Source organism: Aureobasidium namibiae, assembly GCF_000721765.1.
Source record: "Aureobasidium namibiae CBS 147.97 unplaced genomic scaffold scaffold_4, whole genome shotgun sequence".
In the NCBI taxonomy this organism is placed as follows: Eukaryota; Fungi; Ascomycota; class Dothideomycetes; order Dothideales; family Saccotheciaceae; genus Aureobasidium; species Aureobasidium namibiae.
In genome coordinates this window covers 184,720-212,015 of record NW_013581205.1, presented here as the reverse complement: position 1 = coordinate 212,015, position 27,296 = coordinate 184,720, and the positions used below count along the sequence as shown (strand labels likewise).

At 50.6% G+C, this 27,296-nt stretch overlaps 11 protein-coding genes across 11 annotated transcripts; 8 read left to right on the top strand and 3 right to left on the bottom strand.

The window, feature by feature from the left end:
* Positions 1 to 362: 362 nt before the first annotated feature.
* On the top strand, positions 363 to 2,159 carry M436DRAFT_70787 (uncharacterized protein; the record flags this gene model as incomplete). The annotated part of the gene is made up of 3 exons (XM_013574287.1): positions 363 to 624; positions 658 to 816; positions 847 to 2,159. The coding sequence occupies 3 exons, from the start codon at positions 363 to 365 to the stop codon at positions 2,157 to 2,159; spliced, it is 1,734 nt and encodes a 577-aa protein (XP_013429741.1).
* A 754-nt stretch (positions 2,160 to 2,913) lies between these two features.
* On the top strand, positions 2,914 to 3,542 carry M436DRAFT_61686 (uncharacterized protein; the record flags this gene model as incomplete). Its single annotated transcript, XM_013574197.1, has 2 exons — positions 2,914 to 3,049; positions 3,100 to 3,542. 2 exons carry the CDS (start codon positions 2,914 to 2,916, stop codon positions 3,540 to 3,542), a joined length of 579 nt encoding a protein of 192 aa, XP_013429651.1.
* A 1,492-nt stretch (positions 3,543 to 5,034) lies between these two features.
* Positions 5,035 to 6,141, top strand: M436DRAFT_61685 (uncharacterized protein; the record flags this gene model as incomplete). The annotated part of the gene is made up of 2 exons (XM_013574196.1): positions 5,035 to 5,101; positions 5,153 to 6,141. 2 exons carry the CDS (start codon positions 5,035 to 5,037, stop codon positions 6,139 to 6,141), a joined length of 1,056 nt encoding a protein of 351 aa, XP_013429650.1.
* Positions 6,142 to 7,401: 1,260 nt separating this feature from the next.
* On the top strand, positions 7,402 to 8,110 carry M436DRAFT_61684 (uncharacterized protein; the record flags this gene model as incomplete). Its single annotated transcript, XM_013574195.1, has 2 exons — positions 7,402 to 7,510; positions 7,686 to 8,110. The coding sequence occupies 2 exons, from the start codon at positions 7,402 to 7,404 to the stop codon at positions 8,108 to 8,110; spliced, it is 534 nt and encodes a 177-aa protein (XP_013429649.1).
* Positions 8,111 to 8,728: 618 nt separating this feature from the next.
* M436DRAFT_61683 (uncharacterized protein) lies at positions 8,729 to 10,204 on the top strand (the record flags this gene model as incomplete). Its single annotated transcript, XM_013574194.1, has 3 exons — positions 8,729 to 9,483; positions 9,515 to 9,887; positions 10,163 to 10,204. The coding sequence occupies 3 exons, from the start codon at positions 8,729 to 8,731 to the stop codon at positions 10,202 to 10,204; spliced, it is 1,170 nt and encodes a 389-aa protein (XP_013429648.1).
* Positions 10,205 to 12,252: 2,048 nt separating this feature from the next.
* On the top strand, positions 12,253 to 12,977 carry M436DRAFT_41423 (xylanase; the record flags this gene model as incomplete). Its single annotated transcript, XM_013574067.1, has 2 exons — positions 12,253 to 12,345; positions 12,405 to 12,977. 2 exons carry the CDS (start codon positions 12,253 to 12,255, stop codon positions 12,975 to 12,977), a joined length of 666 nt encoding a protein of 221 aa, XP_013429521.1.
* Positions 12,978 to 13,701: 724 nt separating this feature from the next.
* Positions 13,702 to 14,373, top strand: M436DRAFT_79678 (uncharacterized protein; the record flags this gene model as incomplete). The annotated part of the gene is made up of 1 exon (XM_013574377.1): positions 13,702 to 14,373. One exon carries the CDS (start codon positions 13,702 to 13,704, stop codon positions 14,371 to 14,373), a length of 672 nt encoding a protein of 223 aa, XP_013429831.1.
* An 838-nt stretch (positions 14,374 to 15,211) lies between these two features.
* M436DRAFT_79677 (uncharacterized protein) lies at positions 15,212 to 15,911 on the top strand (the record flags this gene model as incomplete). The annotated part of the gene is made up of 3 exons (XM_013574376.1): positions 15,212 to 15,241; positions 15,290 to 15,399; positions 15,506 to 15,911. 3 exons carry the CDS (start codon positions 15,212 to 15,214, stop codon positions 15,909 to 15,911), a joined length of 546 nt encoding a protein of 181 aa, XP_013429830.1.
* Positions 15,912 to 16,120: 209 nt separating this feature from the next.
* M436DRAFT_40982 (uncharacterized protein) lies at positions 16,121 to 17,273 on the bottom strand (the record flags this gene model as incomplete). Its single annotated transcript, XM_013573988.1, has 4 exons — positions 16,121 to 16,523; positions 16,600 to 16,928; positions 16,986 to 17,171; positions 17,244 to 17,273. 4 exons carry the CDS (start codon positions 17,271 to 17,273, stop codon positions 16,121 to 16,123), a joined length of 948 nt encoding a protein of 315 aa, XP_013429442.1.
* Positions 17,274 to 18,046: 773 nt separating this feature from the next.
* M436DRAFT_61678 (uncharacterized protein) lies at positions 18,047 to 18,811 on the bottom strand (the record flags this gene model as incomplete). The annotated part of the gene is made up of 2 exons (XM_013574193.1): positions 18,047 to 18,613; positions 18,668 to 18,811. 2 exons carry the CDS (start codon positions 18,809 to 18,811, stop codon positions 18,047 to 18,049), a joined length of 711 nt encoding a protein of 236 aa, XP_013429647.1.
* Positions 18,812 to 20,030: 1,219 nt separating this feature from the next.
* M436DRAFT_20781 (uncharacterized protein) lies at positions 20,031 to 20,333 on the bottom strand (the record flags this gene model as incomplete). The annotated part of the gene is made up of 1 exon (XM_013573929.1): positions 20,031 to 20,333. A coding segment is annotated over one exon (303 nt), but the record flags the coding sequence as incomplete, so codon positions are not given.
* Positions 20,334 to 27,296: the final 6,963 nt, after the last annotated feature.

The following is a 27,296-nucleotide window of genomic DNA, read 5'->3' as shown; positions in this document are numbered from 1 at the left end:
AGAAGAAGAGAGGACAGGATGGAAGGGTTATACCAGAGACGCCACAGCACTAGGAATACGGGGGGAAGATTACGGCAGGCCAGGATGTTGTAGAGTCTCTTTTTCCTCGTGATACCCCTTTGAAATGAATGATAGTTTTGTGCCTTCCTATATCAATAGCGGACCAAGTGACGGAAGGAGGGGCAGTGTTCCCGATTGGGACAGGTCGGCACACGAAAAGTACGCGTCCATTCCGTCATGACCGAGGCAGCTACCACAATCCTCCTTCAGAGCTGTCGCAAGACGTAACCGCCACCGTCTAGCCATTTGCAACACGTTCTATCGCGATCGCATACGCCTGTTGCACTACGATCGCTTTTCCAATGCCGCCCAAACGCGCCGCAAAGACGGCCGCCCGTGTCGCGCCTGCCGACAAGAAGACACCACCCACCAGAGCCACACGATCGCGTGTGCAGAAGATGACTCCACCTCGAGAAGAGCAGCCAGAAGTCAGCAGTGTTACGCGCAGCACTAGGTCGCGAAAGTCTACAACCACCGAACAAGATGCACCCGCACAAGATGAACCAGCACAAGATGAAGAAGAGGAAGAGCAAGTTGCGACACGCGATGCAAAACCTCAACCACGTACCAAACCTCGCCCTCGCCCAACGACACTAGGCCGCCGTCCTCCGAGAACTGTTAAGAAGCCGGCACCTACACAGGCGAACACAGAAGTCATGGCCAAGCTGAAGGAGCGCATGGAAGAGGAACGCAGAGCCACGAAGGCTGGACATGTACTACAATCTGCAACGGAGACCAAGTCGCAACAGGCCGAACGTGCGATCCCCGAGGCTACCAACAACCAAGGAGATGCTGCATTGGTGCCTGCTGGCCCTGCTCCACGATCGCCTTCACCAGCCAGACAAACTGCCGTACCAGGAACAGCAGTCAAGGCGCCTGGTAATGTCATGCGTCCACAGTCTGCTGTCAAGATGCAGAGTACACCTGGAGCAGAATCCTCGGTCCTCGCTTTGCAGAACTTCAGACGCCGCGCCCGTCAGCCTAGTTTGCTGCAGATGGTCCAGAATCCTGGACTTGCTGCTACGAACATCGACGACACAACAGACTTCACTCTGGGCAGTCTAGGCGATGAAGATGATTTCGCCCCGCATGATGAAGGTACGCCTCTGCAGGTTTCCAAGGGTCAACCGATGGATGTGGATCAAGAGCCGGAAGAGAATGAGGCAGAGGATGAGGTCATGGCAGAGCAGGAGAAGGCGCGAACACCAGAGCCAGCTTTGCCCGACTCTGATGAAGATTTGTATGGTGCCACGCCAGTAAAAACATCACAACGGCAGAGTCGCAAGCGCAAATCAGATGCCATCGAAGAGTCCGAAATTCAGATCAACCGCTCATCCCCTTCACTACCCTCGCCCTCCCAGTCTCTGCCCGACCCGCAAGACCGAGATGCCATCCCAGCGACAGCACCCGAAGACGACGACGAGGAACCTACAATATCCGCCTCACAACAACGCAGGCTATTCAGCGATACATACGCAGATCCCATGAGCAGCTCGCCACCACCCGACCCCATCAGTTCCTCTCCCGCTCAAACTCGTCAAGCCCCGGCCCTCTCTCCCTCAGCCATACGTAGATCCGCCCGAGCCGGCGGCCAACAAACCAAGAAAGTGAAGCCCTTGACAACAGCAACACTACGAGCCATGCTACCGAAACGTCGCAATCAACGAAAAGACGAATTCGACTTTACTTCCTCATCAGCCCAGGAAGCTTCCTCCTCAGCGTTTGAAGACGAGAAGCGCAAAAAGGCAAAGACGAAAAGACTCGCTGCAACCAAGAAACCCGCACCCGCGCCTTTGAAGTCGAAGAAGCCAGCAGCGACGGCCAAAAGAACATCCCGAACGTACACTCGCAACGATAAAGAGAATGATTTTGTTCACATTTCATCTGGCTCGTCAAGTCTGTCCGAACTCAATAGCGATGAGGTCGAGGCTGATGAGACTGCGGACACGAGTATAGAGACTATCAAGGGAAACAACTCGACCGAGAAGATCTCTGATGAGTTGAAGAGAGCGAGGGAGAAGTTTGCTGAGGTCGATGACTGGGAGATGGAGTTCGAGAGTGCGAGTTTGGGGCAGCAGGAGAGTAGTCCGTGGAGGTAATGTGGGTATCATTTGCATCAGGAGCTTCTAAGTGTGGGAGTTATGAGGGCCATTGGCGTGTATTGTATTGGTATAAGGGTCAGGGCCAACGAGCAATCGATGGTGGTGTAAGTGTGTTTTTTACTTCGCTCCTATCAGCTATCCACCTTCTGAAAAGAGACGTCTAACAATAATTCTTCTGCTCCTTCCCTCCTTCTTACTGTATCCGTACAGAGGCAGCGTTTGAATCCCATCCCACATTTTTCGCAGACGTCGTTTCCCCCTTTTGCGCTTGGTCGACGGCTCTGTTTTCGTTCCTTTGTTCCTTTCTTGCTTCGAGACAAAAATGCAGAAGCACAGTTTATCCGAGATTGTGAAAGGTCCAGGCTGGAACAGATATGGTCTATAATCCATTCCGACTCGTCAACGTCAGCTACTATTGCTCTGATGCGATGCAGATCCCATGAGCCACGAGTGCTGAACGCTGTCGTGACTCGTATCTTTGAGGCATGTCGCGAAAGCCTTTGCGATGGAGCTCGCTCAGGTGGGAGTGCTGAGGTAAACATCTCGACGGACTATTCACTTTACGACTTCACCGCAGTGACTGAGGGAGCGTTCTCGGAATCAAACAATCACTTCGGAATCGCTTTGTTTGCGCGACTGGTTCCTCGCTTTTTCTTGTCCTCCTTGCCTTCCTTTTCACCAGCGCGCTTACTTCTTCAACACTGATATCAACTGAAAATACTCTGCTTGTTCTTCGCTCTACTGTTTGAACATGTCGTCGAATGCGAGAGGATCAAAGGTGCAGGAACACCCAAGACACCTCGCCCAGGCTCTGGCTCGCCTCCATGCTGTGAAGCGCAAACTTGAATTGCCGCCTGGCATGAGATACCTCTCGACCCCGGGTACCAGTGCGTACACATTCTACTCTAGTGGACCAGATGTCACTGACTCATGTTAGACTTTGAGAGTGCTGTATACGCATTAGCAATTGGCTGGGCCGCCGACCCTCAGAATACACGACCCCTGGATTGGTCAAATTTGAGTGTGGAGAAGATGACTTACGACTTCCTCAAATCTCCCTGCAATATCAAGATGGTCGAACACATGAAAAAGACAGCGATCGACTTCGATCCTGAATGCCACACGGACCCCGATGTTGTCTGCGCGCTGATCAAGGCCTGGAAGCCGCGAGGCCCGGCAACGTTGGACATCTTCATCGTCTGGGAAAATGGATATATCGTTGTTCCAGCACTCTGCGACGGTGGCGAGGCATCAAAGCAAATCTACATTCGCCGGAATAGTAATCGTTGGGAAGGCTCTGGTTACTTCCAAGACCCGGTCCATCTACGAGCAGCGCACAGCCTACCAGTACTATGTCCGCCATCTCACAGATCGACATAGAGCCTGCCCTCGATATCGGGTCACCACTCAACGCTTTGATCATTGAATCATCTCACATTGCCGATATCACCACAAGGATCACATCGACACGACAATCGGACCTGCCCGCAGCACCTCAAAGATGCTCATGGCCTTCATTCAGAGGCTTTACTGTTGGTCCGAGGTCCTTGATCTCCCTAACAACCTACTATCTCGTCTTTGGCTGGATGTTATGAGACTCGGAAGCAATGTGGTAATAGACAAAAACGTACCCGAGCATTCGCGAAGGCATACGTACAGATATGTGGACACAAATTGATTCCCTTCCAGTTTAATTTTCAACACACTTCCCTCGGTGAGTATGCGTGAGGAGGTAGTCTGATCGTACCACCATTGCACATTTGCCATAGTCCCAAAGCTCAAAGACGGATTCGAGATCTACGTCCGCACCTCGTCCCTCTCTCCTCACCTCCAATTCCGCATCTCACTCACTAAAGAGGAAGAGTATCCATCGAGCCGGAATCTACGGACGAGATGTGTTCAGTGGTGCAGGGGTTGATAGCGTAACATATCTCGTGTCGACTCCGAAACACAAGATCCAGACGAAATAGGTACTATGACATTGACTCCCTGAGGCAGACATTTCTTTTTGCTGTTTCTGCACTGTGGCTGGATGTGATGTCACTTTGGAGGATTGAAAGGATAAAGGGAGAAGATGATGAGAAGAGCCATGTTGCTTCTATTCATGAGGATGGTGGCGGTTGGAGGAAAGAATGTGAGTCGTGAGGAGTTTGCAGATACGTCGGAAGTGTGAGGATCCTCAGTAGACAGCTATGAAGAAAGGGTCATGAGCAGATCGAAGCCGCTTGTATCATTCCTTATGCTGTTTGTACTCTCTGTCTGGACGAGTTCTGCTCTTTCTGCACTGTTGTGGTCTAGAAATGGTGTCAAGGAGCTGGTGAGAGATTGGCAGAACAAAGGTGACCTAGGATGATTCATTTCCCTCATCTCTATGTTGATATCCATGGTGATGGTATTGGGAATGTGTCTGGATATGATGTTGACTCGGAGGTTGTGAGGGGGACAATGCCCAGCTTGGCTTGTTGTCGAAAGTTGATGTCGTGGAGTCAGTGATTTGAATTCCATGGAGTAAGGTAGACTAGAATACTTATTCTTTACTTTGATGCATGATTATAACTGACATCGGGAACTTGTCGGAAGGTGGTAGTGATTCAGGGGTGTGAGGAGGCGTGTTGCGACAAACGGATGGCTTGGCTTATTGTTTGTAGCCAGCACCTCTCTCGACTTTTCCAACACTCTCTCTCGCCGCGTCAGATTTATGGAATCACCAATTCATCTTCTTTCAATTCGTGGCGAGTTTCTCACACCGCCACTTGTCCCTTCCATCTCGAGTTTCTCCACTGCACTCACACCATCAAGCCACCAACGCTCCAACAATTGAGCATAACATCTTCTTTCTGCGACAAAACATCAAGACATCACAAATCTCGCTATGCCTATCGAACCCAGAACTAACGACTATGTCGACGGCGGCAAGTGGCTCGATGCACCAGGTAGCGGTATGTTGCTGTGTGCCATAGTCGCAGGATGTCAACTAACATGGTGGGCAGCTCTCGAGTCTGGAATCTATGCCCTAGCCATGGCAATGGCAACCGAGCCCCATGTCACTGGCCCCCCAGACTGGTCTACTGGTACCCTCGAAAAACGCTACTTGGATGCTCTACACGACATTCAGTCTCAGTACCTCGGATTCGACGACGAAAACTACCTCCTCAACGATAGCGATCTCACCGACATTATCGTGCGCTGGGAAAGAAGATACAAGGATACTTACGATCTGTATATCGACAACGAGGACGACATCAAGCCAGCACAAGTCAGCGGTGATTCCGCCCTGGATGCAAAGGTTATCCTTCTGCGCTGCCACAACCGTCGTTGGCAGGCTTGCTGCTACTTTGGCAAAAATGGCAGCTCTGTCAGCGCTCCTCCTGAAGGCTCGTCTCCCAACCAGCGTTCTGCACCACAGTCTTCTGCCACCAGCATGGGCGATCAGACATCCAGTGGTGAGGCTGCTACCACACCAGAGAAACATGACAACTCCACCAATGATGTCAACGGTACCTCCAGCACCATTGAATTGACGATTGGAAAGCTCACCAACACACTCGAGGGATTGGTCACTGCCGTCGAAAAGATCGCCCTCGCCGTCGATGCTCGCCAGAAATCTGAGGGTAGCCTTCGCACCGCCATTGAAAGTCTCATGCTTCCATTAGACAAGGTTGCTCAGAAGCAAGCTCGACGTTCACCCCACGAAACTACAGACAAGCATGACTCCAAGACCAGTACTGAGTATGACCTTCGCGTGAACACACCTTCGACCGTACGCGATACTGTCACAGCGGAGTCTGTATCGAGTCTGGATGATTGTGGTAGCGACCTTGCCTCAGCTTCTCACTCAGACTTCATGGACTATGATGGCAATTTCGACAACCACGGTGTGAATGATTTGGACGGACGGATTGAGGAAAGAAGGGAGAGTCTAATCCCATGGTACACACCAAACGCAACGGTACGAGTCCACTCGAACGATGGGTTATGATGTAACAAGAAGGTCATGGCAAGAATGTTGCGATCCAGTCGTCTGTTGCTACAAAGTGGCGGTACAGACCCTTTGAGTCATCTAGCTGCAGGTGCCCTGCCGTGGTCAGACAGTGGGATCAAGGTTGGATACCAAGGAGCATTATGGTGAATGTACAGAAGGGTAAAGTAGAATCGTCCGACAAGAACATCACGAAGACACGTTTCTCTCAACCCTGAAATCCTCACTGGTGTTCTGATTCGCGTGTACCCTCGTGACTCTTCCACTATGACGGTAAATTCCCCGTTCATACGCTGATAGACGCGGCGACCGTGAACATACTGGCACCCTCCAATGCGGGATTGAAAACAATTATACGCATCAACGGAAGTGGCAGCCAACAACATTGGCATCAAAGATCTTGTAATGGCGTCCCAATCTTGGTAGCTGCTCTTCCCAAACCCAACGAATGATATTGGAGTATGTTTCACAGTCAACAATCACAGGCACATATTACAATCCCTGAAAGTGCAAGTGCAAGTGCAAGCGATAGAAGCTTTTAGCCAACCATCCTGCTACTCTTGAACCAATCCGCCTCCTGACCGTGATCAGATGTCAGGAGTATTGCCGCCACTGCCTCGATCAGCGTTGGGAAATATGCCTCAGCTTGAAGTCCAAGTGGTACACAGGATCGTTGCTTCTTGTTCTTACGGATGTTTGGATCTTCAACCTTTCTATTGTGTCAAGTCTTGTGGTGGGAACATTACATCCGCGTTCCTGGTCCCACCTTGAGGGTCTATTTCACTTTGCGACAGCACCTCCTCGTTCTGTCTCTCTTCGTTTGCGAACTCCACCACACAAGCAGTTGTTTGGAGCTAGTTTGACACTGCTTTGAACCTCCGCTTCTTCAAGATCACTAGAATATACTACCAGGGCATTCATATCGCAAGGAAGTTGTATGGCGTTGGTGACGATGGGCCTCCAGAGCTGACACTTCGTGCAGGACCTCATCCTTACGCATCATGTCGTACTTAAAACGAATATCATCGCTTGCAAATACAACAGCGAAGAGAAAAGTAGGGCTGACGTCCTTTGCGGCCATGTCCTCATGTTGACGCTGTGATATCTAAGTCCAGTGTTTTTTCTCCATCTCAGATCAGGCCTACACACGTCATATCACAGACGTTGAACAGAAAATCAAAAGACTCCAAGCTGCACTCCATCCTCGGAGAGATTCTAAAGCAAAGCATCACCCACCACAACACCGGGTCCAAGCTCACAATGGGAGCTGCAATGCTACTCGGCGTCTCTATCCCGTTCAAAGAGGGCTCCCCTGCTAAGATCATTCTCAACACCACGAATATCCTGCTCAAGGAAAGGAAAAGAAAAAGTATGTCGATTATGTCACTTGCTTGGTGGAAGGGATCGTATGCTTGGATCTTGGTGCATCACATGGGAGAAGTACAGATCCACACTGTCCACTGAGATCTTCCATTGACCTTTCGAGCAGAAGCTTTTGATCTACCCTACCCCTGTGTCAACCATGACAACCCGCATCGAATCAGGGGTAGTTCATGTTCCTCATCAAGCTCCCGCATCCATCACAGGGTCTACTATCACCGGTTTCGAGATGGACGAGCAGTCTCACCTATCGACCCCTGCCTCTGGTCACCATACTCCAGGAGCATCGTCTGTCATCTGTGCAGCATTGGAAGCCAGGATTGAACAACTTCTAGAAGAAAATACTCTCCTGGCCCAAGAGCTGAGAGATCTCCACCATCAAAACGCAGAAAGGAAAGAGAGAAAGAAGCAGAAGAAAGAAAGAAAGAGCAAAGAGAAGAAGGCTAAGCTCAGAACGGATGTCTGGAGAGAGATCTTAAGACTCATCACAGCAGTTCTGACACCTTTGCCCGACGGCTCTCCTGGAAGGCTTGTGGTCATGGCTATTGAGGCTTTGTGGTTGAGGGAGAGGGTTCCTGTTCCCGCATAAGCGTTGACGGTGATTATGGCGGTCTTTCGAGTGAGCAAGAAGGTTGGTTGTCGGAAGTCCTCACGCTGATCCAAAAGCGTTGAGGGATCGTTACGGTCCAGGACAAAGGGCTTGGACAAAGAAACCCGAAACACAGAGTTCGCTATCCAAACCGAGATTCGATCCACTATCAACACATCCACTCCACAAACACTAACGTGAGAGCTCAAAAGCTAAGAAGAAGGGAGTGCGCGTAAGAGTGCAAGAATGAAACGACACAGATGGGAATAGCCAGACAAGTAGAATAGATGCTGGTGTGGCTGTCTGGGTCCTGAGACAAGCGAGACATACTGTCTTGCTTTCAGCAACACGTCTTTCGAACTCTTGCATGGTCCGTATGAACATAGTGTGTTTTTGTCTTTGTACGAGACATGGACCCCGAGATGGATGTTCTATGAGGTTCCGCAGGTGTATTGCAAATTCCGATCCTGAGATCAACCCCTGACATGGCGCCACCGAAAAGATCGCGTTTGCAGCGCCAAACTCTTCATTTGAGTCCTTGTTATCATCCAACTTTTCCCTCACTTCTGATCTGATCACATCCACCATTCTCGGCTTCTCACACTGGATCTTACCAAGATGAGCGACGGTCGCGATACACAGCCTGGTCCTGGAATCAGCAGAAGAAAAGTAATCAGCAGAAAAAAGATAGTGAACAGGCCTCCGGGTCGGTCTCTGAAAAAGCACATAGTAGTCAAACAGCAGTCCATGGCTCCTCTCACCTCAGGCGACACTACCAACACTGTTTCGGCTGTAGAAACGTCTCCAACGTCTCATTTGCAATCCTCCTGCATGGACTCTGGCTTCCATCTCGCACCTTCGCTTGTTCAAGCAATGCAGCGCATGCCTGACGTATTTCCCGAGATCGTGTCCGGCTCCGGAACCACTCAAGAGATCTCCAATGCACCAGCCAAACAACTGACGCGCGACTGCAAGCCTTTGCAGAAGGCGCAGGATGGAAGCACCAAGTCGTGCATGCAGGACATCGTGGAGCAACAGCAAGAGGAGGATGCTTTTGGCAAGCAATCTGACAGAAACATGCAGCGAGACTACTTGCCTGGGATGAAATACCAAATCGAAAATGATCTGCTGCAGTTAATGGAGCAACTGCTTGACGATAAGAACCTTTTGTTGGGCGAAGCGAAAAAGTCCAACGAAGAACTTCTCGGCCTGGGGAAAGATCTGGTTGAAGCTCAGACAAGGCTCAAGAGAAACGCAATCTACATCAAGTCTCTTGATGATTATGTCGATGAGCTCGAGAGGAAGATCGATCCCGAGTCACCTCCTTCAACTGGTACTCAAGTCGGACAAGCACAGGCTGGTACCCAAACAGAGTCTACGACAACATCATACCCTGATCAGCAGATCGACCCCCCAGCAGAATGTCCCAGTAGGAGATGCCGTGTACAGGTGGCAGGCTTACATGATCAAACGCCTTGAGCAAGAGAATGAGAGGCTGGCGGAAGAATATGAAGATCTGAAAGAGAAGGAAGAGAAAGCGTTCAGCGACGCCTTGCACTTTGGAAAAACGCTGCACGACCACAACAAGGTCTACAGGGAACACTTGGAGATGTGCCATGAGTCCAAAGCCTTCCTGAACAAGGATGTGGCAGAGAATCTGATCAAAATGCGAGCTATCTGCAACGACAAATCAGGGTTTGTGTGTGACTGCGAAGCTGCTGAAGAGTCTCGGAGTGCTGCTGTCAATCCTGAGTCTATGTCGGGTCATCGTGAAAGCGTACGTGTAGATGCTTACAATCGGTTGTGCTCCCCGGTTGATACTGAAAAAGTGGCCAAAGAGAATTCTCAAAAGCTCTAGTTGGTCAAGTGTCGCCAAACCAGAAGACTTTGTGGCAACGTGGAGATAATGTACTGGGCCAGGAGCAGGTGTTAGAAGGCAGAGTGCATTGAGCGACGGTGGTAGAATGATCGAAGGTCTCATGGAGTTGTTTTTGGTCTCGTTTGTCAGGCAGATTATCTCCGTGATTCATGGAAAATGTTACCTCCCAACAGTTTTTGAGCGTGTTGCTTGTCATCGCACGTACTTTGCCCTGAACCGTGAACAAGCTTTCATGCGATCTTGTCTGGAAGCAAAGGCGGCCCGGTCCGGGTCAGATCCAGGACCCTTGCTGGGTATCATCAGGAGTCATCCCCGCAAGATAGAGTGAGTGGATATGGCTGCTCCTCAAGATCTAGCCTTTCAGATTGCACGTGTTCTGTGCTATAGGCTGACCTCGCAATTCTCACCCCTGATTTGCCAGCCTGCAAGACGCTGAAATGGATCATCGCTTATGATCGCTGGACTCTGTGACTAGAGAAGTATGGTTGCTGGTCATGGCAGCGGCTGAATACCATCTTCGGACTTTACCCTGGTGCAAACCTCCTGGCGTTGCTGTCTATAGTCATGCTGCAGGACTAGATCACGCGTGACCAGGTGTAATGGTCAATAGTGCCATAGCTGGAGAGTCTCGCCTCTGATTTAGGCTGTTGGGTTGTGAGCTGTCGAGGAACCCCACAATATCGCTCCAAGCTGAGTTGAACGGCGTTCACGCTGCGCTGGTCGATGTGATGGACACTGACCGGAGATTGGTCCCGACCTCAGCCTGTATCTGGGCCAAAACAATAGTGGCAAGCCAAGGCACTTACTCCAAGTGTATACTCTACAGTTCTTTCCGAATTGCATATCCTCCAGACAGTTTCGAGGATGGTAACGTCGGCCCGCACACTGTGTCCTTTTCCAAGTTGTTGAGAACAAGTTCGCTGTCATTGGAGCTGTGCCATGACTCTCAAATGACGAAGAATGAATGACAAGCCTGTAGCTTCTGACCATGCCTGCCATGCACGTCGCTGTATGAGCTGTTGACAGGGTCTGGAGGCTGGGCCTGGCCACCGTCCCAGTCGGTAACGCGGATGCTGATTATCGCATCACGGGTCCTTGAGCACCTCGTTTATCTTGATGATGTGACCTCTAAATTAATTGAGTGAGTATTGGCTGTGATGGAGTACAAAAAATGGAAGGAGGGATGTGCAAATGGAAGACGCGCAGACGCGTTCGGAGTGCGGGGTGATCGTCAAAAGACTACCTTCTTGCAGGGCTATATACAATCCTCACGTAAGCGTTTTCTTTTAACCGCTTTTGCCATCGCTACTCCGAGCATTGCCATTGCTAATGCCAAACTGAAACGATGAACCATGTTCATACCTCTCCACACCAGGGGAGATGAAAGTTTGAGATGAGAGTGCCGAGTGATGATGACGCGAGAAGGACCGACCGGCGACGGCTGTCAGTGCTCACAGCAAGAAGGCATGTCGTTCAGATGCACAAAGCACGAGATGATTTGCCTCTTGGTAGGCTTGATCTTGTCTTGGACCATCAACTAAGAATTGACAAGCTTGAACAAGCCTCTCGTCCGTACAGTAGTGTGTTTCAGCCAAAGCCGAGGCCAGCCTTGATCTGTGGGGGGTGCTGGCAACGTCTGCCATTCAATTTGCAAGACTTGCACCTCTTCCGCGTTTGCATCTTGCACCCAAGTTTCATCTCAAGCCAGGAGGTCAGCAAATCTATGCCCGCACATCGCTTGAGTGAGCATGACAGCGCCTCGAATTGACGGGTCGCAACTGCACCGCGTGGTGTTCCTGCAGCCAACAAATAGAGATTAAAGTTACACACCGCGACCCCACATCCTTTTCTAGCGGCTAAGATGAGAGTTTCATGGCTGCATGGACGCATGCACGAGACGGTATAGAGCTCTCTACTCTATGCTACCGGCCGTATAACGTTCTTCGTATAACCATACTTTGGAGTATACCAATGCGATATCCGGATAAACGAGTCAGAGCCATTCGGATGCACCATTGCGTGTCGAACTCCCAAGCGAGGTGTCGTGCTTGTTCCGCCATCGCCCTTTAATCTTTTCCGTATTGGATATCAGGCGATCAAGAACATGGGCTAGATGGTAGCTCCATCAACGTCGACCGGTAAAAGTCTTCTTGGTCAAGATATATAAAGAAGAGCGACGACCACCACCATCACCTCTCATCACCAACTCAAATCAGCACTTCAATTCACAATCACTCGAGCAATCTTTCCAATTCTCTTCAACATGAAGTTCTTCGCCACCATCGCTGCTCTTGCAGTTGCAGCTGTTGCTGCCCCAGTCGCTGAGGCCGATGCTGAGGCCGCCACTCCCGTTCTGGTACGATATCCACCATTGATACCTCCTCGCAAGACTATCATACTGATCAAACACGACAGATCGAGCGTGCTGGCCCCGGTGGCATCAACTACGTCCAGAACTACAATGGCAACCTTGGACAATTCACCTCCAACACCAACGCTGGCACCTACTCCATGTACTGGCAGAACGGCGTCAGCGGCGACTTCGTCGTCGGTCTCGGTTGGTCAACCGGTGCCGCTCGCTCCATCACCTACTCCTCCAACTACCAAGCCACCGGTGGCTCTTACCTCTCCGTCTACGGCTGGATCAACAGCCCCCAGGCCGAGTACTACATTGTCGAGTCCTACGGCTCGTACAACCCCTGCGGCGCCGGCCAGTCCGGTGTCACCCAGCTCGGCACCGTGTCCAGTGATGGCGGTGTCTACACTGTCTGCACCGACACCCGCACCAACCAGCCCTCCATCACTGGTACTTCCACCTTCAAGCAGTACTGGTCTGTCCGCCAGTCCAAGCGCACTTCCGGCACGGTCACCACTGGCAACCACTTCGCCTACTGGGCCAAGTACGGCTTTGGCAACTCTTACAACTACCAGGTTCTGGCCGTTGAGGCTTTCTCTGGCTCTGGCAGCGCCAGTGTTACTGTCTCTTAGATATCAGAAGAAGTGGTTAGAACAGAGGTCTGGAAGGACTTTGTTGTCCAAAGATGTTGTCGAGCCCCTGGTGGGCATTGACATGAAAGTTGATCTGATTGTGTCCAATTTTGCAAGATTGTCACTCATTAGCACAAATCAAACTTCTGATCCCCATAATCTCACTATCCACTCCTTGTGCCTGGCGCTTTTCACATCTCTCATCAAAAGAAAAGTTGAAGTTGTGTTCATTGATCTATCGGTAAGCCTCAAGCAAAGTCAAGAAGTTTCCATCGACTAGAAGCATCTGGATAAACTGCATTCCCAATTCAGATCCACTTGAGAATCTCCATTCAACAGATGCCGCAAAGCTTTCTCACCGCTCTTGTGCTTCTTATCCTAGTATCGTTCCTTTGAGACGAACGGCAAACATGGCACAAGGGAATGAGCAATGGACGAAGATTCTTGCAACTTATCATATCGCTTTGTTGAAGCAAACACACAGCTATATATGATGATCTGGCCCTCGCATCGAATCCCATATCTCACCTATCCAGCTCAAACATCTCTCCAGCATCCAGCGACATGGAAGATTACTGGAAGCTGCAAGAGTACAATGAGTCGAAGGCAAGTGCAGAAGCCACTGCTCGGAGATATCTGGGAAGAGGTGTCGTGGGTATCACCACTGCTCATGAGCGATCGGTGTGGTTGATGAGCATTATGCTGACGTATACTGATCCCGCAGATGCCACCTGGCAACGCTTTCGATGATGAGGAAGAAGCTTCGGATGCCAATTCAGCAGTTCCGGTTGCCAACCATCAAACCTCTTCCGTTGACAACTCTCCAGTCGAAGAGGATCCGAGCAATGGTCAAAGGCCCTCAACACACTCAGGTGCCAGAAACAGCAATTCTTCACACAACCACGAGCCCCAAGCAAAAGCATCAGCCATCGCAGAATCTGTGTCTACCCCTGCAACTCCAGACTACGAGAAGACAATTCGCGAAGCCACCACACTGTTGAACAGAGTTCTCCGGCTACTCTATCCCAGAGCAGGACGACCTGACCACCAAGCAACCGCGACTGGAGAAGTGCTCATCACACCCGACAGCCCCGATGAGGCAAGATCACTTCTTCTACAGGCGATTGTACTACTCGAAAACCACAGCGGTCAGTCACCATGGTGGTTGGTTGGACCAGGAAGAAAAGATGTTCAAAATACTACCAAGCCAGAGGAGCACGGCGAAGCAAAAAATAGGAAGCTGGAAGCTGATGCGGACAAGTTGGAGCTCATCATTTTGCGGATGAAGGTTGGAGATCTTGAGGATGAAGTATACGAGTTGAGGAAGCAGTTACGAGATGCCGATATTGCTTTTGACGAGGAGAGGGAGTCTGGCACATGGTTGCACTACAGTTAGGTGAGGTGATTAGCACATGTGGATTTCCCAGTGAAGGAGCGCAAAGAGGTCGTATGCCGTAAAGTTCAATCTTGCATGACTGGTATCACCGGGAGCTGAGTTTCAAGGAAGGAGCGTTGGCGTATCTCATTGCCAGGCATATAGCCGCAGATCAATCAGGGAAATCTTTTCTACAGAAGCCTGACAAACGCTGTCACAAGGCCTGCATCATTCTTAGACCTCGTGTCCTGTATTTTTCCATCACGTACTTTCCAAGCGTTGTCATTCCTACTCGACACTCACGACAAGTCGCAAACGGGGATGAAGCTATCAGAATGCACAACCTTTTTCATAACGTACATCACTCCGTAGGGAGCCGATTATATTCCGCCTCTCAGTGAGTCTTTCCCGTGCTTTGAAGAGACTTTGCGTCTCAATATCTCCTTGTCTAACAGATTCCTGCGCATGGGAAGATGTATGACCGCGCACTAAACCTGAGAATGCAGAACTCATGAGCGTCTTTCTGAAAGTCTCTCTGCTTACATTAGATTTATTAGTCTTTAAGAGCTGCGCCAAGTGAAGTGTTTCTCAGACTTCGGAACGTTGTTAAATATTATTTCTCTCACTTCTCTCACGTCGGACCGTCACTTTGTTGACGTTGGTCTAGCTTGATACCATCCCTCGATTGCGACATCTTCTATGCTTCCTCAACCCACTGCATCGCAACATCACTACAACAACGCAGTCACTCGTCTCCGATATCAGCTTGCACAACATCACCAGCTTCCAGACAAGTGTGTTGTAAGCTTTTATGATCATCAATTACAACTTCGCACTCAAATGTAATCTGTAGAACACCATGGCTTCCAAAGGCAAGGCCTCATCGAGCGTAAGATAGCAGTGGTGTCAATCCAGGTTCGATACTAATACTTCCCAGAACGATCAGGCTGCCGCCGGGCCCTCCAATAAACGTCAGAAATTACCCCTCGCTATCCGTCCAGGATACGTTGAAAAGGACACCACGCTCCCACCGGCTACCAAGGCTTGGTACATCAGCTGGTTGACTGAGTTGTGGATGTGGCGCGATGAAATACTACCTGGTTGCGAAATTCAACATCAGGTCGACCAAAGGATTATAGACCTGACGGAACAGTTTTTCCATGAAGTTGGAAATCCACTCCGCCCGTCAAAGGCAGGTTGAGTCTGCCACTTCAGATTCTCCTGCCGTAGTCCCCAGCTCTTCGTCTGTCGCCAATCCCGCAGAACCCGCCAATGCTGGTCCCAATGCCGTTGTTCAGCAACCTCAGCCCGTCGAGACCCACATCCGGACAGAACCCAACACTCCCATCCAGAACGAACATGAGACTGCCATCCAGAGTGGTTCCAGTACTACTCTCCAGAGTGGTCTCAACACTGCCGTTCACATCCAACCTACCAGTGAGACCATCATGCCCACTGCCATGCGCGAGCACAGCGCCGCTCTCAATAACCATGCTGCTGCTCTCGACCGCCAGACTGCTGCTTTGAACATGCGTACTCGTGGTTCTGACGACGACTGAGCTATCGTCCGTCGCGTCAAATCATTTCGTTAGAGTTCTTTGCTGTGTCCAGAAACAGGTGAACAAGAGAAATGGGTGGAGGTTGTCCACCTCGGCTGAGAGGAAGTCGGGCGAGCTCAGGCTCTTTTTTTCATCACATACCAGTTCAATTCATCAAGGACCTTTCGATTTACCAACAATCAGCAGTACTTTTCCATTCTCCTTCATACTTACTCATCACTCTGCCTACTCTTCTCATTGAAGAAGCTCAACCCAGCCTCCTCCCTCAGCGTTCCATACATACTCGCACAATCCAACACCTCACCATGTCCCTCCCTCGCCTTCTTCATATTCTTGTTCGCCACCTCCGTAGCCGGCAACTTGACTCCCTTTTCCTTAGCAATAGCGACAGCATAATCTGCATCTTTGATTGAGAGCGACACGCCAAAGCCAGGGCGCTTGTCGAGAGCAGGTGCGTAGTTTCCACTTGTCATGCGGCCTGAGTATCCACCGGCGACGGGGCCAAAGCCCTCGGTGATGAGTTCTTCCATAGGACCGCAGCCGATGCCGGTTTGTTCGGCAAAGACTTGGGCTTCGCTGACTGCTTCCATGAGGTTGACTGTAATGATGTTGCTGTTGTTTTCTATCAGCACATGCTCTACTCACAATCTCCACAATCTCTGATTGAATCGGGAAGCATAGAACTTACCCAGCAATCTTGAGCATACTCGCACTCTGCGGTTCTTCCTTGCACACAATGACCTTTCTGGCAATTACGTCCTGGAAGTAAGGTTTTACTTTCTCGACAGCAGCGGAAGGGCCACCAATAGCAACGACAAGTTTTCCCGGTGCGGCGATTGCAGGGCCGCCGAACATGGGTGCGGCGAGGAAAGTTGCCTTGTGCGATGCAATCTGCTCGGAAACAGATTTTGTCGTGTCTGGGTGTACGGTTGAGCAATTGACGAAGATTTTGCCGGAGAGGTCTTTGGTGTCGTAGGCTTGTTGGAGAAGAGTGTTGAGTGTTGCGTCGTTGTTGACCTTTTCTTGTCAGTTTGTCCTCCTCGGAACATATTCTGGGTCGGGAGTCTGGTATACCATTGTGAACACCACATCACTCTTCTTGACCAACTCGCCGAAACTCTCCGCTGGAGTTGCGCCAAGACCCTTCAAGTCATCGCCAGAAGCCATTGTACGGTTGTTGAAGATGAGCTTCTGATCATTCTTGGCCAAGTACTTTTGCAGATTCTCTGCCATGGGTTTACCCATTGATCCAAGGCCATACTGTGTTTCCCATCGCAATCAGCCATCAAACAGTTCCTTTCATCCTCGGTAAAGCAGCCGACGCAGACTCACCCAGCCGACTTGCAAGTTTTTGGTTGCCATTGTTCTGGAGGTTGCAGAGTAGAAACGACGTGTGATGTGTGTTAGCATCGTGTGCGAGGGAGAAGGAGAGTCTAGTGTTTTATAGAGAGCAAAGATAGCAATGACATGCTGTCACGGTGAGCTACGGAGCGCGATGCCGGAGTTTGTCGGTTTCGCCTGTTTGCAAATCTCTTGGGACGGGAAACTCAGCCGAGAGATAGCGACAGCGACAGCAGGGACGTTGATAAGAGAAACGTGTTGTGACTCGATATCTTCGAGCAATGATGTTCCCGTTCCCGTGTATCAGTGGCTTGCGTGCATCAAGGTTGGTTCGCACTGGATGGAGTGTGGGTGACACTGGTCTCTGCCGTGGCGAGATTGCCTGAACTTCAACTTTATCCCAACGTCATCTGCTCCAAACAATGACACGCGTTTGGCAGCGACGGGAGCTGATTTTATTGCGACACGGACAGCGCTGGAGATCACCACGACTACTGAAAGACAGAGCTCACGAAGAATGACGATGATAGGAAGCGACGATCGAAGAAAAGTAGCGACTTGGATTGTGGAGTGAGTAATAGTCTGCTCCTGCTAATTCGAAACGGGCGCCCTCATGGGCAAGAAACCAAGACAGAACGAGACCGCCATCATTGCCCGGATTTCCAAAACATTCTCCTTCCGGTTTCCACACGACACCTGTCGACAACAGCAAGCTATGCGAACAGAACATCAGACTGTTTCCTCTATGGGTACAGCACTTGCTGTTCTTAGCGTGTCGGTGCCGAGCCAGCCTTTCAGCTCGAGTTGCAGCAATCCAAGGCCGAGACCAAAGGATCCGAGTCACAGCCTTCGGAGGTGACTTGATTGGTAGCTTCGAGGAGAGCGTCGGCTTCAGGACGGTCGTTGCAGTTGTCTCCCTTGTCGTCGTCGACTTCGCCGCCGAAGACGATGCCGCGAGCGTTGGCTGTGTCGATGTGAGGGGGGAGCTCAACGCCGCCGTCAGGATCTGAGGAGTAGCGAGGAGTGGGGATAGTGCAAGTCGTGGCTGCGGTGGCAGAGCGGTCCTTGGGTTGGTTGGGAGCAGTGTTGGCGCGGAGGGGCGAAGAAGTCTTTGCGTTGTTGGTCATGGCGGAAGGCGAAGGATCTTTTGCGCATTCGGTCATGGCGTGAAGGTTGCCGGTGGTTGTCTGCAGAGGAGATGTGTCGCTGGTATTGTTGGGCTTGGCGGGGTCTTTGATACTGCCAGCGTCGGTCTTCATCTCCTGGGTGCTGGTGTTCTTGAGGAAACGGAGATGAGGAGGCGCGGGGCGCGGACCCTTTCTGACAACAGGTGGAGGGGGAGTCTTGATACGGCGCTGGATCTACGCTTGAATGTCAGCGCAAGGCGAATGCGCAGACTGTCGCCGCGAACTTACGAAGGTTTCTTCGACTCTGAAGCTGTAACCGTCTTCAGGACCGTAGGTGCGCTTTGTGATGACCTTGGCGGCGCGCTCCGCACGCGGACTCTTGGGCGGCGACATGGTGGGAACGAAGGGCTCGACGGCGGGATCCAGGGCCATGTCTGCGGGAGACGAGGCTCGACGTGTGCGTGAGGAAGGTCGACGACAAAAAGGCGCACTCCTGTTGATGCACCAACCACGGGAAATTCGCCAACACTCTGTCGACTATGGCGTGTTGGCATTAGCGTCGTTCATGTGACAGCTTTCACTAGTCACTCTGCAAGGTTCCAGCCATGTGCCGATGCCTTTCGGGCGCTGGCAAACAGCTGGAGGTGGTTTAGAGGAAGGAGCAATTCACAACAAAGTCTCAGTGTCTTTGAGCTTCGAGCACAAACTCCAGGCAGTCACCAAACCTCAGCTCTAGGCACTTTGTCTTGACTTGCAAGTTGCAATGCTTGAGCAAACAGTGTTTTCATTGTTGAGCAACAAGCATTGGCTTGTGAGCGGGGAACAGCTCAGAGTCAGAGTCATCACTAGATGCACTCTGCCGTGATGAAGATCCAGGATACGAAGATTCAATCGCCTCATCCAGACGTGAGTTCTGTGTTGCAACACAGGATCCGTGCAAGGGAAGACCACGACGATGTTGTGTTGGCGAATCATCCCAGCGTTGATACATGGAAGCCGCGATGGGCTCCAGACTGGCAAGTCCAGTGCACCTTCACCTCCAAGTGAACCAAGCCGCTCTATGTCTCCATATCGACGCGAGACAGATATCTTTCCATCGGACTGGTGGTCTGGCACAGCGGTCAAAGTAGTGTTCCTTCCGCTCAGTCGGCCTATGACCACCGGTTCGATTCGGCTCAGGGCCGATTCTTCAATACCATGAGGGGTCCCAGTAATCCTCGCACGACAAAAACAAGGAAGAAAACCTCGTGCGTTTTCTCTTGACCAATCTAGCAACACGGCGGCTAGGGGGTTTCGGTTTTGCCATTTCTCAGAAGAGAAATGGGTGTTTATTTTGCTGCCCTCGTCTATGATAGTCGTAGTTTCAACATCCGGCTCGCAGGATCGAAACTGAACCTACAAGTTTCAATGCACATCTTGAAAGAAGTAAGCTCATGAAACACCCGCAGACGACGTTTCTCTCTTTGCAAACTCCGTCCTGTCTCAAGGGAAGCATCCACCCACAACCCGGATCAAAGTACCGAAGTCGACCGAGTAGTTCAAGGTTATCCTTCAAAATCCGAAGGCGAATGCATTCCCACCACCTGCGCTGCACCATCGACAGGCACCGATCAAGCGACCCTTCTCTCAATAAACTGCTCCACCTGCGCCTCAGAGTCGTCTCCGCCAGCAAACCATCATCAACTGTCCCAGTACGCAGAATCGTCAATCCCGGGCACCGAGCTCCACAACGATACATTAGAGTCCCACAGGGCTTGCAAAAGTGATTCGTCATGAGTGCATTCGCACGCACCGTTCTAATCTCGCTGAAGGTTGTGAGGTTATCTTCGCCACGGATGTACTTGACTTGAAAATCTGCCACGGTGATGTTGGATTGGAAGAAGGCCGAGCCAATCTTGCGGCAATCGATGCAATGGCAGACGTGGCGATTGATCAAACCAGGTTTCTGGATTGGCTGACAGTGTTTGTCAGAATGAGCTACAGATCGAAGTGAGAGGGAGTTGGAAATTATAGAAGTCAACCCCCAAAGTGCACAAGGAAGGATCTCTCACTGCATTTCACACGTCACAGACTTCTGGACAGCACCAACGAACGAAGAAGGCACGACACAATTGGATATGGTGAAGATGGACGACACTCTCTGATTGCTTGGAGTATCAACGGACAAAGTAAATGAACATGAGTCACCAAATTGTTGGCTGAACAAAAGAAAACACAAAAGAAAAGTCTACATGAACGTCGACGAGTTCTCTCTCCAGCCATAACCACTCACCCATCTCCTATTGACAACATCTTCGAGCTTCTCGGCAAACGTCGGTTTGGACTGCGGTACGTATACCTCAGCTTCGGTCGTGCTTTTTGCTCCCCCTCGTAACCAACCAGTTGCAGATCGCCAGGCATCGGCGACATTGCTGATGATACGGTTGACGAAGTCGGACATGGTTGGAACACGATTGGGGTACCGTACTTGGCCTGATGTGTAGCTGTCATTGCTGTAGGTGTAGTCGACTTGGAGTCCACCGGTAATGACTGCAGTTTTGGCTGCGTATTGCTTGTATTTGGAATCTGTACACGTGAGTCACCCATCCGAGATCTTGCATGACTGAGATTATCACTTACTCGGCTGGCATTGATACCCAACTACCGCGTTGACACCCTTGTCCGTGATGTTGTAATATTTGAAAGTGAATGAGCTGGACCTGTTCTCGTAGAACAAGGTCTGGAAATGATAATACTGAGTGCTTTGGTTGTAGTACGAAGCGTAGTACTCAAATGTAAGCGTTCTCGAAGGCGAAGAACCATCGATCTGATAGTAAATTCCCTGGGAGGTTCCTTGAGTGATGAACAGATCAGCCCAAAAGGGAAGCACCGCATAACCAGTCATGGCACTGTATTGGGGCAGAGCGGCTGGCTGATAGCTGTTTGTGATGTTGAAACCCAAGACGCCATTCGTGCTGACCGTCACGTTGTTGAAAGAGTACCCACAGACGGCGAGAGAGAAGGGCATGACAGTCCATGCCAAGTCGTCGTCGCGGTTTGTGGAAGAGTCGAAGATGGCAGTGGGAGAGGAGAGAACGACCGTGGGAGCTGCTGTTGTCGAGACTGGGGTAGTGGTACGCGAGCCAGTAGTCTACAGAGTTCATGTCAGACCTGTCTCACGCAATATCTGGAATGAGAACGGGGACCTACCGCTGCTTGTGCTGCTGGCGCAGTCGTTGATCTCACACTGGTGATGGAAGACTAGCTCTTTATATGAGCATTAGATCAAACCGAAAAGTGGCTGCAGATCTCAACTTACGGGAGTGACAGTGACGGTGACAGTGTTTGCGGGAGGCGTGTAGGTCGATGTTCTGGAAAGACTTGTCAATACATGATCTTCAAATATCATCGAAAAAGAAAAGTTGAGCTTCCGCGAATTTGGCGCCAACTTCGACCGGCTGAATTTGGCGCGGATGAGGCTCGTAAAGCGTACTTACACTGTCTGAGTAGATGTGACTGGAGCCGGAGTGGGTGCATAGACGGTCGAAGTGGTAGTAACGGCAGGCGGAGTAGACGTGACTGTTTGCGTGCTGGTCACCGGCGGGGGCGTGGAAGTCCTAAAAGATTGTGTTGTCAGCGAGCCGCTCGAAATAACCAGTGGTAAAGGCTCGTCGTTTCGTGACTCAAGCTCAGTGAGTAAACTTACACAGTTGCTGTGGTTGTTACTGGCGCAGGTGTTGCGGCATACACCGTTTGGGTCGAGGTCACCGGTGCCGGTGTAGCTGGGTATGCGGTGGCAGTGCTATATCTCGTATCAGTATATCCATTCGATGGCCCTTCCCAAATGATGCTTACACAGTCTGTGTCGTCGTGACTGGCGCTGGAGTTGCCGCATAGACTGTCGAAGTCACTGGCGCAGGTGTGGCTGGGTACACAGTGGATGTGGTGGTTCTGAAGAATAAGGTTAGCATGCTTCAGAAATATGCCCTCAACCTCAAATCTCCTCTCTGAGCCATTTGAGGATTGACGATCTCTAAGTCAGCGGGAGAAGTTTGACAACTCGGTATCAACTTACACAGTCTGTGTGGATGTCGCTGGTGCCGGAGTGGCGGGATACGCTGTGGCAGTTCTACGGACCACCAATATCAGTGCACGCTCTTGACGGAAAGCACCATATCTGCTTCAAAGTCTTGCTCATATTAACTCACATGGTACTTGCGGGAGGAGCTGGTGCAGTAGTTGTAGCCGTTTGCGTGACTACGCTGACCACTGTGGTCGTCCTGAATCCACGTTAGCATTTCACAGCCCTATTTGCACGTGTGATGGATATTCTAGTTCGGAAGATGATTGACTCCACCCTCTCCGTGAGGCAACAATGCAGAGCCATCCCACTGAAACAGGTCGGAGTTCAGGCACTTACAAAGTTTGGGTCGTGGTGACTGGCGATGGCGTTGCTGCATATGCAGTTGTGGTTCTGTGAACGAATTAGCATATGTCTTTGTCGAACACCGAGTGCGTTCCCGATTTATGGATTTCTTCATACACTACTTGGGTCTGAGTTTGAGTCAAAGTCTGTGTCTGGGTTTGTGTCGAGGTGACTGGTGCTGATGTAGCGGCATATGAAGTTGCTGTTGCAGTCCTAAGAGATCGAGTCAGCATGTGAGACTAAGGAGTATGATTGAACATATAGCCTGGATAATTGTTCTTACACGGTGACGGGGGACGGTGTTGCCGCGTACGCCGTCGTTGTTCTGGAAGTTTGTTAGCCTATGTTCTCGAAAACCCACGAGCCTGGGTCTGGCTGTCCATGAGATATCTCATACATCAACTGGGTCTGCGTCTGAGTTATTGTCACTGGCGCTGGCGTGGCAGCGTATGAGGTTGTTGTGGCAGTCCTGAGCAATTTGTCAGCATATGGTATGGAGAGGTCTAGCTCAGGCATGATCGTCTTCTTACACTGTGACTGGTGAAGGCGTCATTGCATAAGAAGTTGTGGTTCTAGGCACACATTAGCACGTGCTCCTCTCTTCCAAGTCTCGTCTGAAGTCCCCCATAGTACGAATGGAAGTAACTTGAGCCTGACTCGATGGGGAAGGTTTGTAGTGACTTACATGTACTGTGTCGAGGTCAAAGGTGCAGGAGTTGCGGCGTAAACAGTTGAAGTTACTGGTGGTGGAGTCGCAGGATATGATGTAGCCGTCTGCGTAGTAGTGACGACTTGAACGACTGTTGTGGTTCTAGAAGAGATAGTTAGCAAATTTGCCAAGCTATGTACACTTCCTACGGATCCTGCTGTTTCGTTTTGCCATGGAAATATCACTTTGCGCTAGGATGAGCGATCTTAGTACTTACGAAACCTGAGTTGTGGTCACTGGAGACGGTGTTGCTGCATAGACCGTCGAAGTAACCGGGGAGGGTGTCGCTGCGTAGATCGGCTGTGTGGATGTCGCAGTTGCCGTCGCTGTGGCTGTAGCCGTAGCCGTAGCTGTCAAGGTCAAGGTTTGTGTATATGATGACGCGGGGAGCGTCGTAGTGACCAAACTCGTGCTGACCACAGTACTGGCTTGCTGTGTGGTCACATAAGTGCTATAGAGACCATACATCAGCTTGACCTCTCGATAGCAAGCAACAGCAGCTCGACTCTCTTTCTGCGTTCGCGAATATCTTTGGGAATGAGAAGCCGCTCGGTCCTGGAGAAAAAACAAGGCAATATTGTGCATCGCGGCAGACCTGAGCGGTGCATTGAAGTCAAGGAGGGCTCACCTAACATATGTGCTCGTGGTTCCCGGTGCAGTGGACACGATGGTGGTCGATTGAGTATAGGTAGAAGCCGGTAGAGTGCTCGTAGTGACACTTGTCATGGTAATCGTACTTGCTTGGGCCGTTGTGACTTGTGTGGTCACGTAAGTGGTTAGATAGATAGAAGTCGCTGTTACAGTTCGGGTATCTGGAGTTGTTGTGGTCTGCATACGGAGAAAGTGGTCAGAAAATTTTTTCCATGTCAAGATTGCGCCATCACTGATGGGCCATGTGAAAAAATAATGCCATTCTTGAATCTTCTTTCGACAAGATGTACATACCGTCACTGGTGGAGGAATCGAAGTTTGAGTCTGAGTTTGTGTAGCCGTGGCCGTGGCCGTGGCGGTGGCTGTCAGTATCAGAGTCTGCGTTGTGGTATAGGACGATGCGGGCTGAGTTGATACAGACAATGTCGTGGATACGACAGTGCTGTACAAAGTTGTGACATAGGTTCTAGAGCAAGACGTGTCAGCAAGTGAGGAACGAAAAGCACAGCGAGTTCCAGAGTGATCTTCTCCATATTGCGACCCAGAAGTCTGATGTGACTAAAAACTTACGTGGTCAGAGTATCAGTCTCACGAGGAAGTGTGCTCGTCACTGTGTAACTTGATGCGGGTAAAGTAGTGGTCACCACACTCGTGTACGTGATGCTGGAAGCTGGAGCAGTCGTGTAGTATGTCGTCAAAAATGTGGTGAGATAGGTTTGTGTGATGGTTGATGCCGGCGGAATACTTGTCGTCTGTACAAGGCTCATGGATTAGCAGGAATTCGAGGTACAAGGCTTGCTGTTCAAGCTATATTCTCGCATGATGTCTTTGGGAGCTATATAGAGAAGGGTGGGGGAAGGAGATTCCAAAGGTAGCCATGACATTTTGTTCGGTGGCAGCAAGTGGTTCAGCAAGGAGAGTTCATTTTGTTTTTTTTTTCGGCGCATAGAGCATCATCATCATCAAGAGATGATGTCCATGGGGGAAGGGCAAGATCGCGCAGATATCCGGGGTCATATCTTCAGAGCCTGATTCACGTACCGTCACTGCCGGCGGAACACTCAATGTGGTGACCGTACTTGCAGGCTGCACGCTGAGCGTGGTCACCGTGCTCGCTGGTTGAATACTCAATGTGGTGACTGTACTTGCGGGTTGGATGCTCAACGTGGTTACGGTACTCGCTGGTTGAATACTAAGCGTGGTGACTGTGCTAGCTTGTTGAATGCTAAGAGTGGTCACCGTACTGGCAGGTTGTATGCTAGTGTATGTGATGCTGCTAGCCGGCAGGGTGACCAACTGAGTCGTGACGACCGTAGAAGCGGGCTGGACAGACACAGAGACGCTAGTAGCGATCACTGTCTGAGGTGGGGCCGTTGTGATGTAGGTACTATTTTTCAGCAATGTCAGCGAGAGATTATCGATAAGCAGTTGTTCATGGTAATTCAAGCATGAGAACTTCGACTCTGGGCTTTTTTTCCACATCATCCGGTCCATGGCTCTTGCACTACATACCTGATAATCGTGCTTGTTGTTCCAGGACCGGTAGATACAATCGTAGTGCTTTGCGTGATGGTTGATGGGCTCTGAACGGACACCGAGATGCTGGTGTAGGTTACGTAACTCGCCGGTAGTGTGGTCGTGTATGTGGTAAGGTAGGTCGTGAATATCACCGAGATGGATGTCTGGGTCTCGGTTGGACCTGACACTGTCGTTGTAGGCCCAGGAATAGTTGAAGTACTAGCTGGAAGAATGGTTGTCTCAATCAAAGTCGAGATCAGGGTCGAAGCTGGTAATTGAGTCACGTAAGTCGAGACGATTGTTTCCGAGATTGTCACCTGCGTGGTATAGCTTGACGCAGGTAACGTGAGCGTGATGAGTGTTGTGATATACTGAGTTTGTGGTGGGAGAGTCAGGTTTTGAAGTTGGGTGGACACCTCGGATATGGCCTGAGTAACCGGAGGAAGCGTGCTGGTGATATAATATGTAAAGGTTCCGCCCGGCAAGCTTGTGTAACTAGTTTCGGTGACTGGAGGCTGGCTGCTGATAATTGTCGTGTAATATGTTGATGCTTGTTGAGTGCTGACCAGAGTCGGACCAGTCTGTGTCTGAGTGATGAAAAGTGTCGTGACATAGCTTGAGACGAACGTGGTGGTATATGGGGCAAGACTCGTGGTTCCTGTGACCGTTATATCTTGCGGTTGAAGCGTGGTGACAATCGTCGACACCACTGTCGTCGGTTGTAGATCGGTCTCTGTTTGTACTACAGTCGAGTATATCGTGGAAACGATTGGGCTTGCCGTGGTCACGTAGGTGCTAGGCTGTGGATAGATTGTGGACACTATCGTCGTGTACACGAAACTGGTGTAAGGCTGCAGGCTGGTCGTCTGCGTCTGAACAGACGTAGCTGTAGCCGTAGCCGTCTGAACAGCGGTACTGACTTGTGTGTAGGTTTGATTTTGCGTGATGGTGGCTGATGAAAACCTTGTTAGCTATATTCTATGACGTGCTTCTCCGGGTAAAGATCAACTCACTCGTGCTGGTCACAACAGCAGAAACTGTGAAGGTCTGGTATGATGTCGCAGTCGCATACGCGGTGGACACTACAGTGGTTGGCTGCTGCGTGGTATAGGTATTATCGCTTTCGTATGTTGAGACGACATAGGAAATCTGGGTCGTGGTGTAGTAAATGGCTGTCGACACAACAGCGGAAGTCGTTCGCGTACGCACGATCGTCCTCGTCACGGTCCTCACGCTTCCACCAGGGAGCGTGGTCATAGGCATGAACCCATCGCTCCCTGCCGCAGAAGCAGCGCCGTTGCTTGATACAGAAGGAGTACTACCATCTGCAGGCTGTGTGGGAGTCGAGTTGTCTGGTGGAGGGATGTCAACGATTGAAACACTGTCCAGACCTACATAAGCATTGCCAACACATGTGATACTGAATGTCGCAGGAGCCGAGTCATCATCATACGTCGCCAGATAGAGATAATAGTATTGTTGCCAGGTTCCAGTCTGGAGCAGAGCTGGTGCACTACACGAGTTGTAGACGCAAATGGTTATAGAGCAGTCAGGAGAGTTTGCTCCATTCTGAGCTTGTTGCGCATACGCGGATACGTTGTAGGTGTCGCCGTTGATGGTTGCAAAGGTTTGAC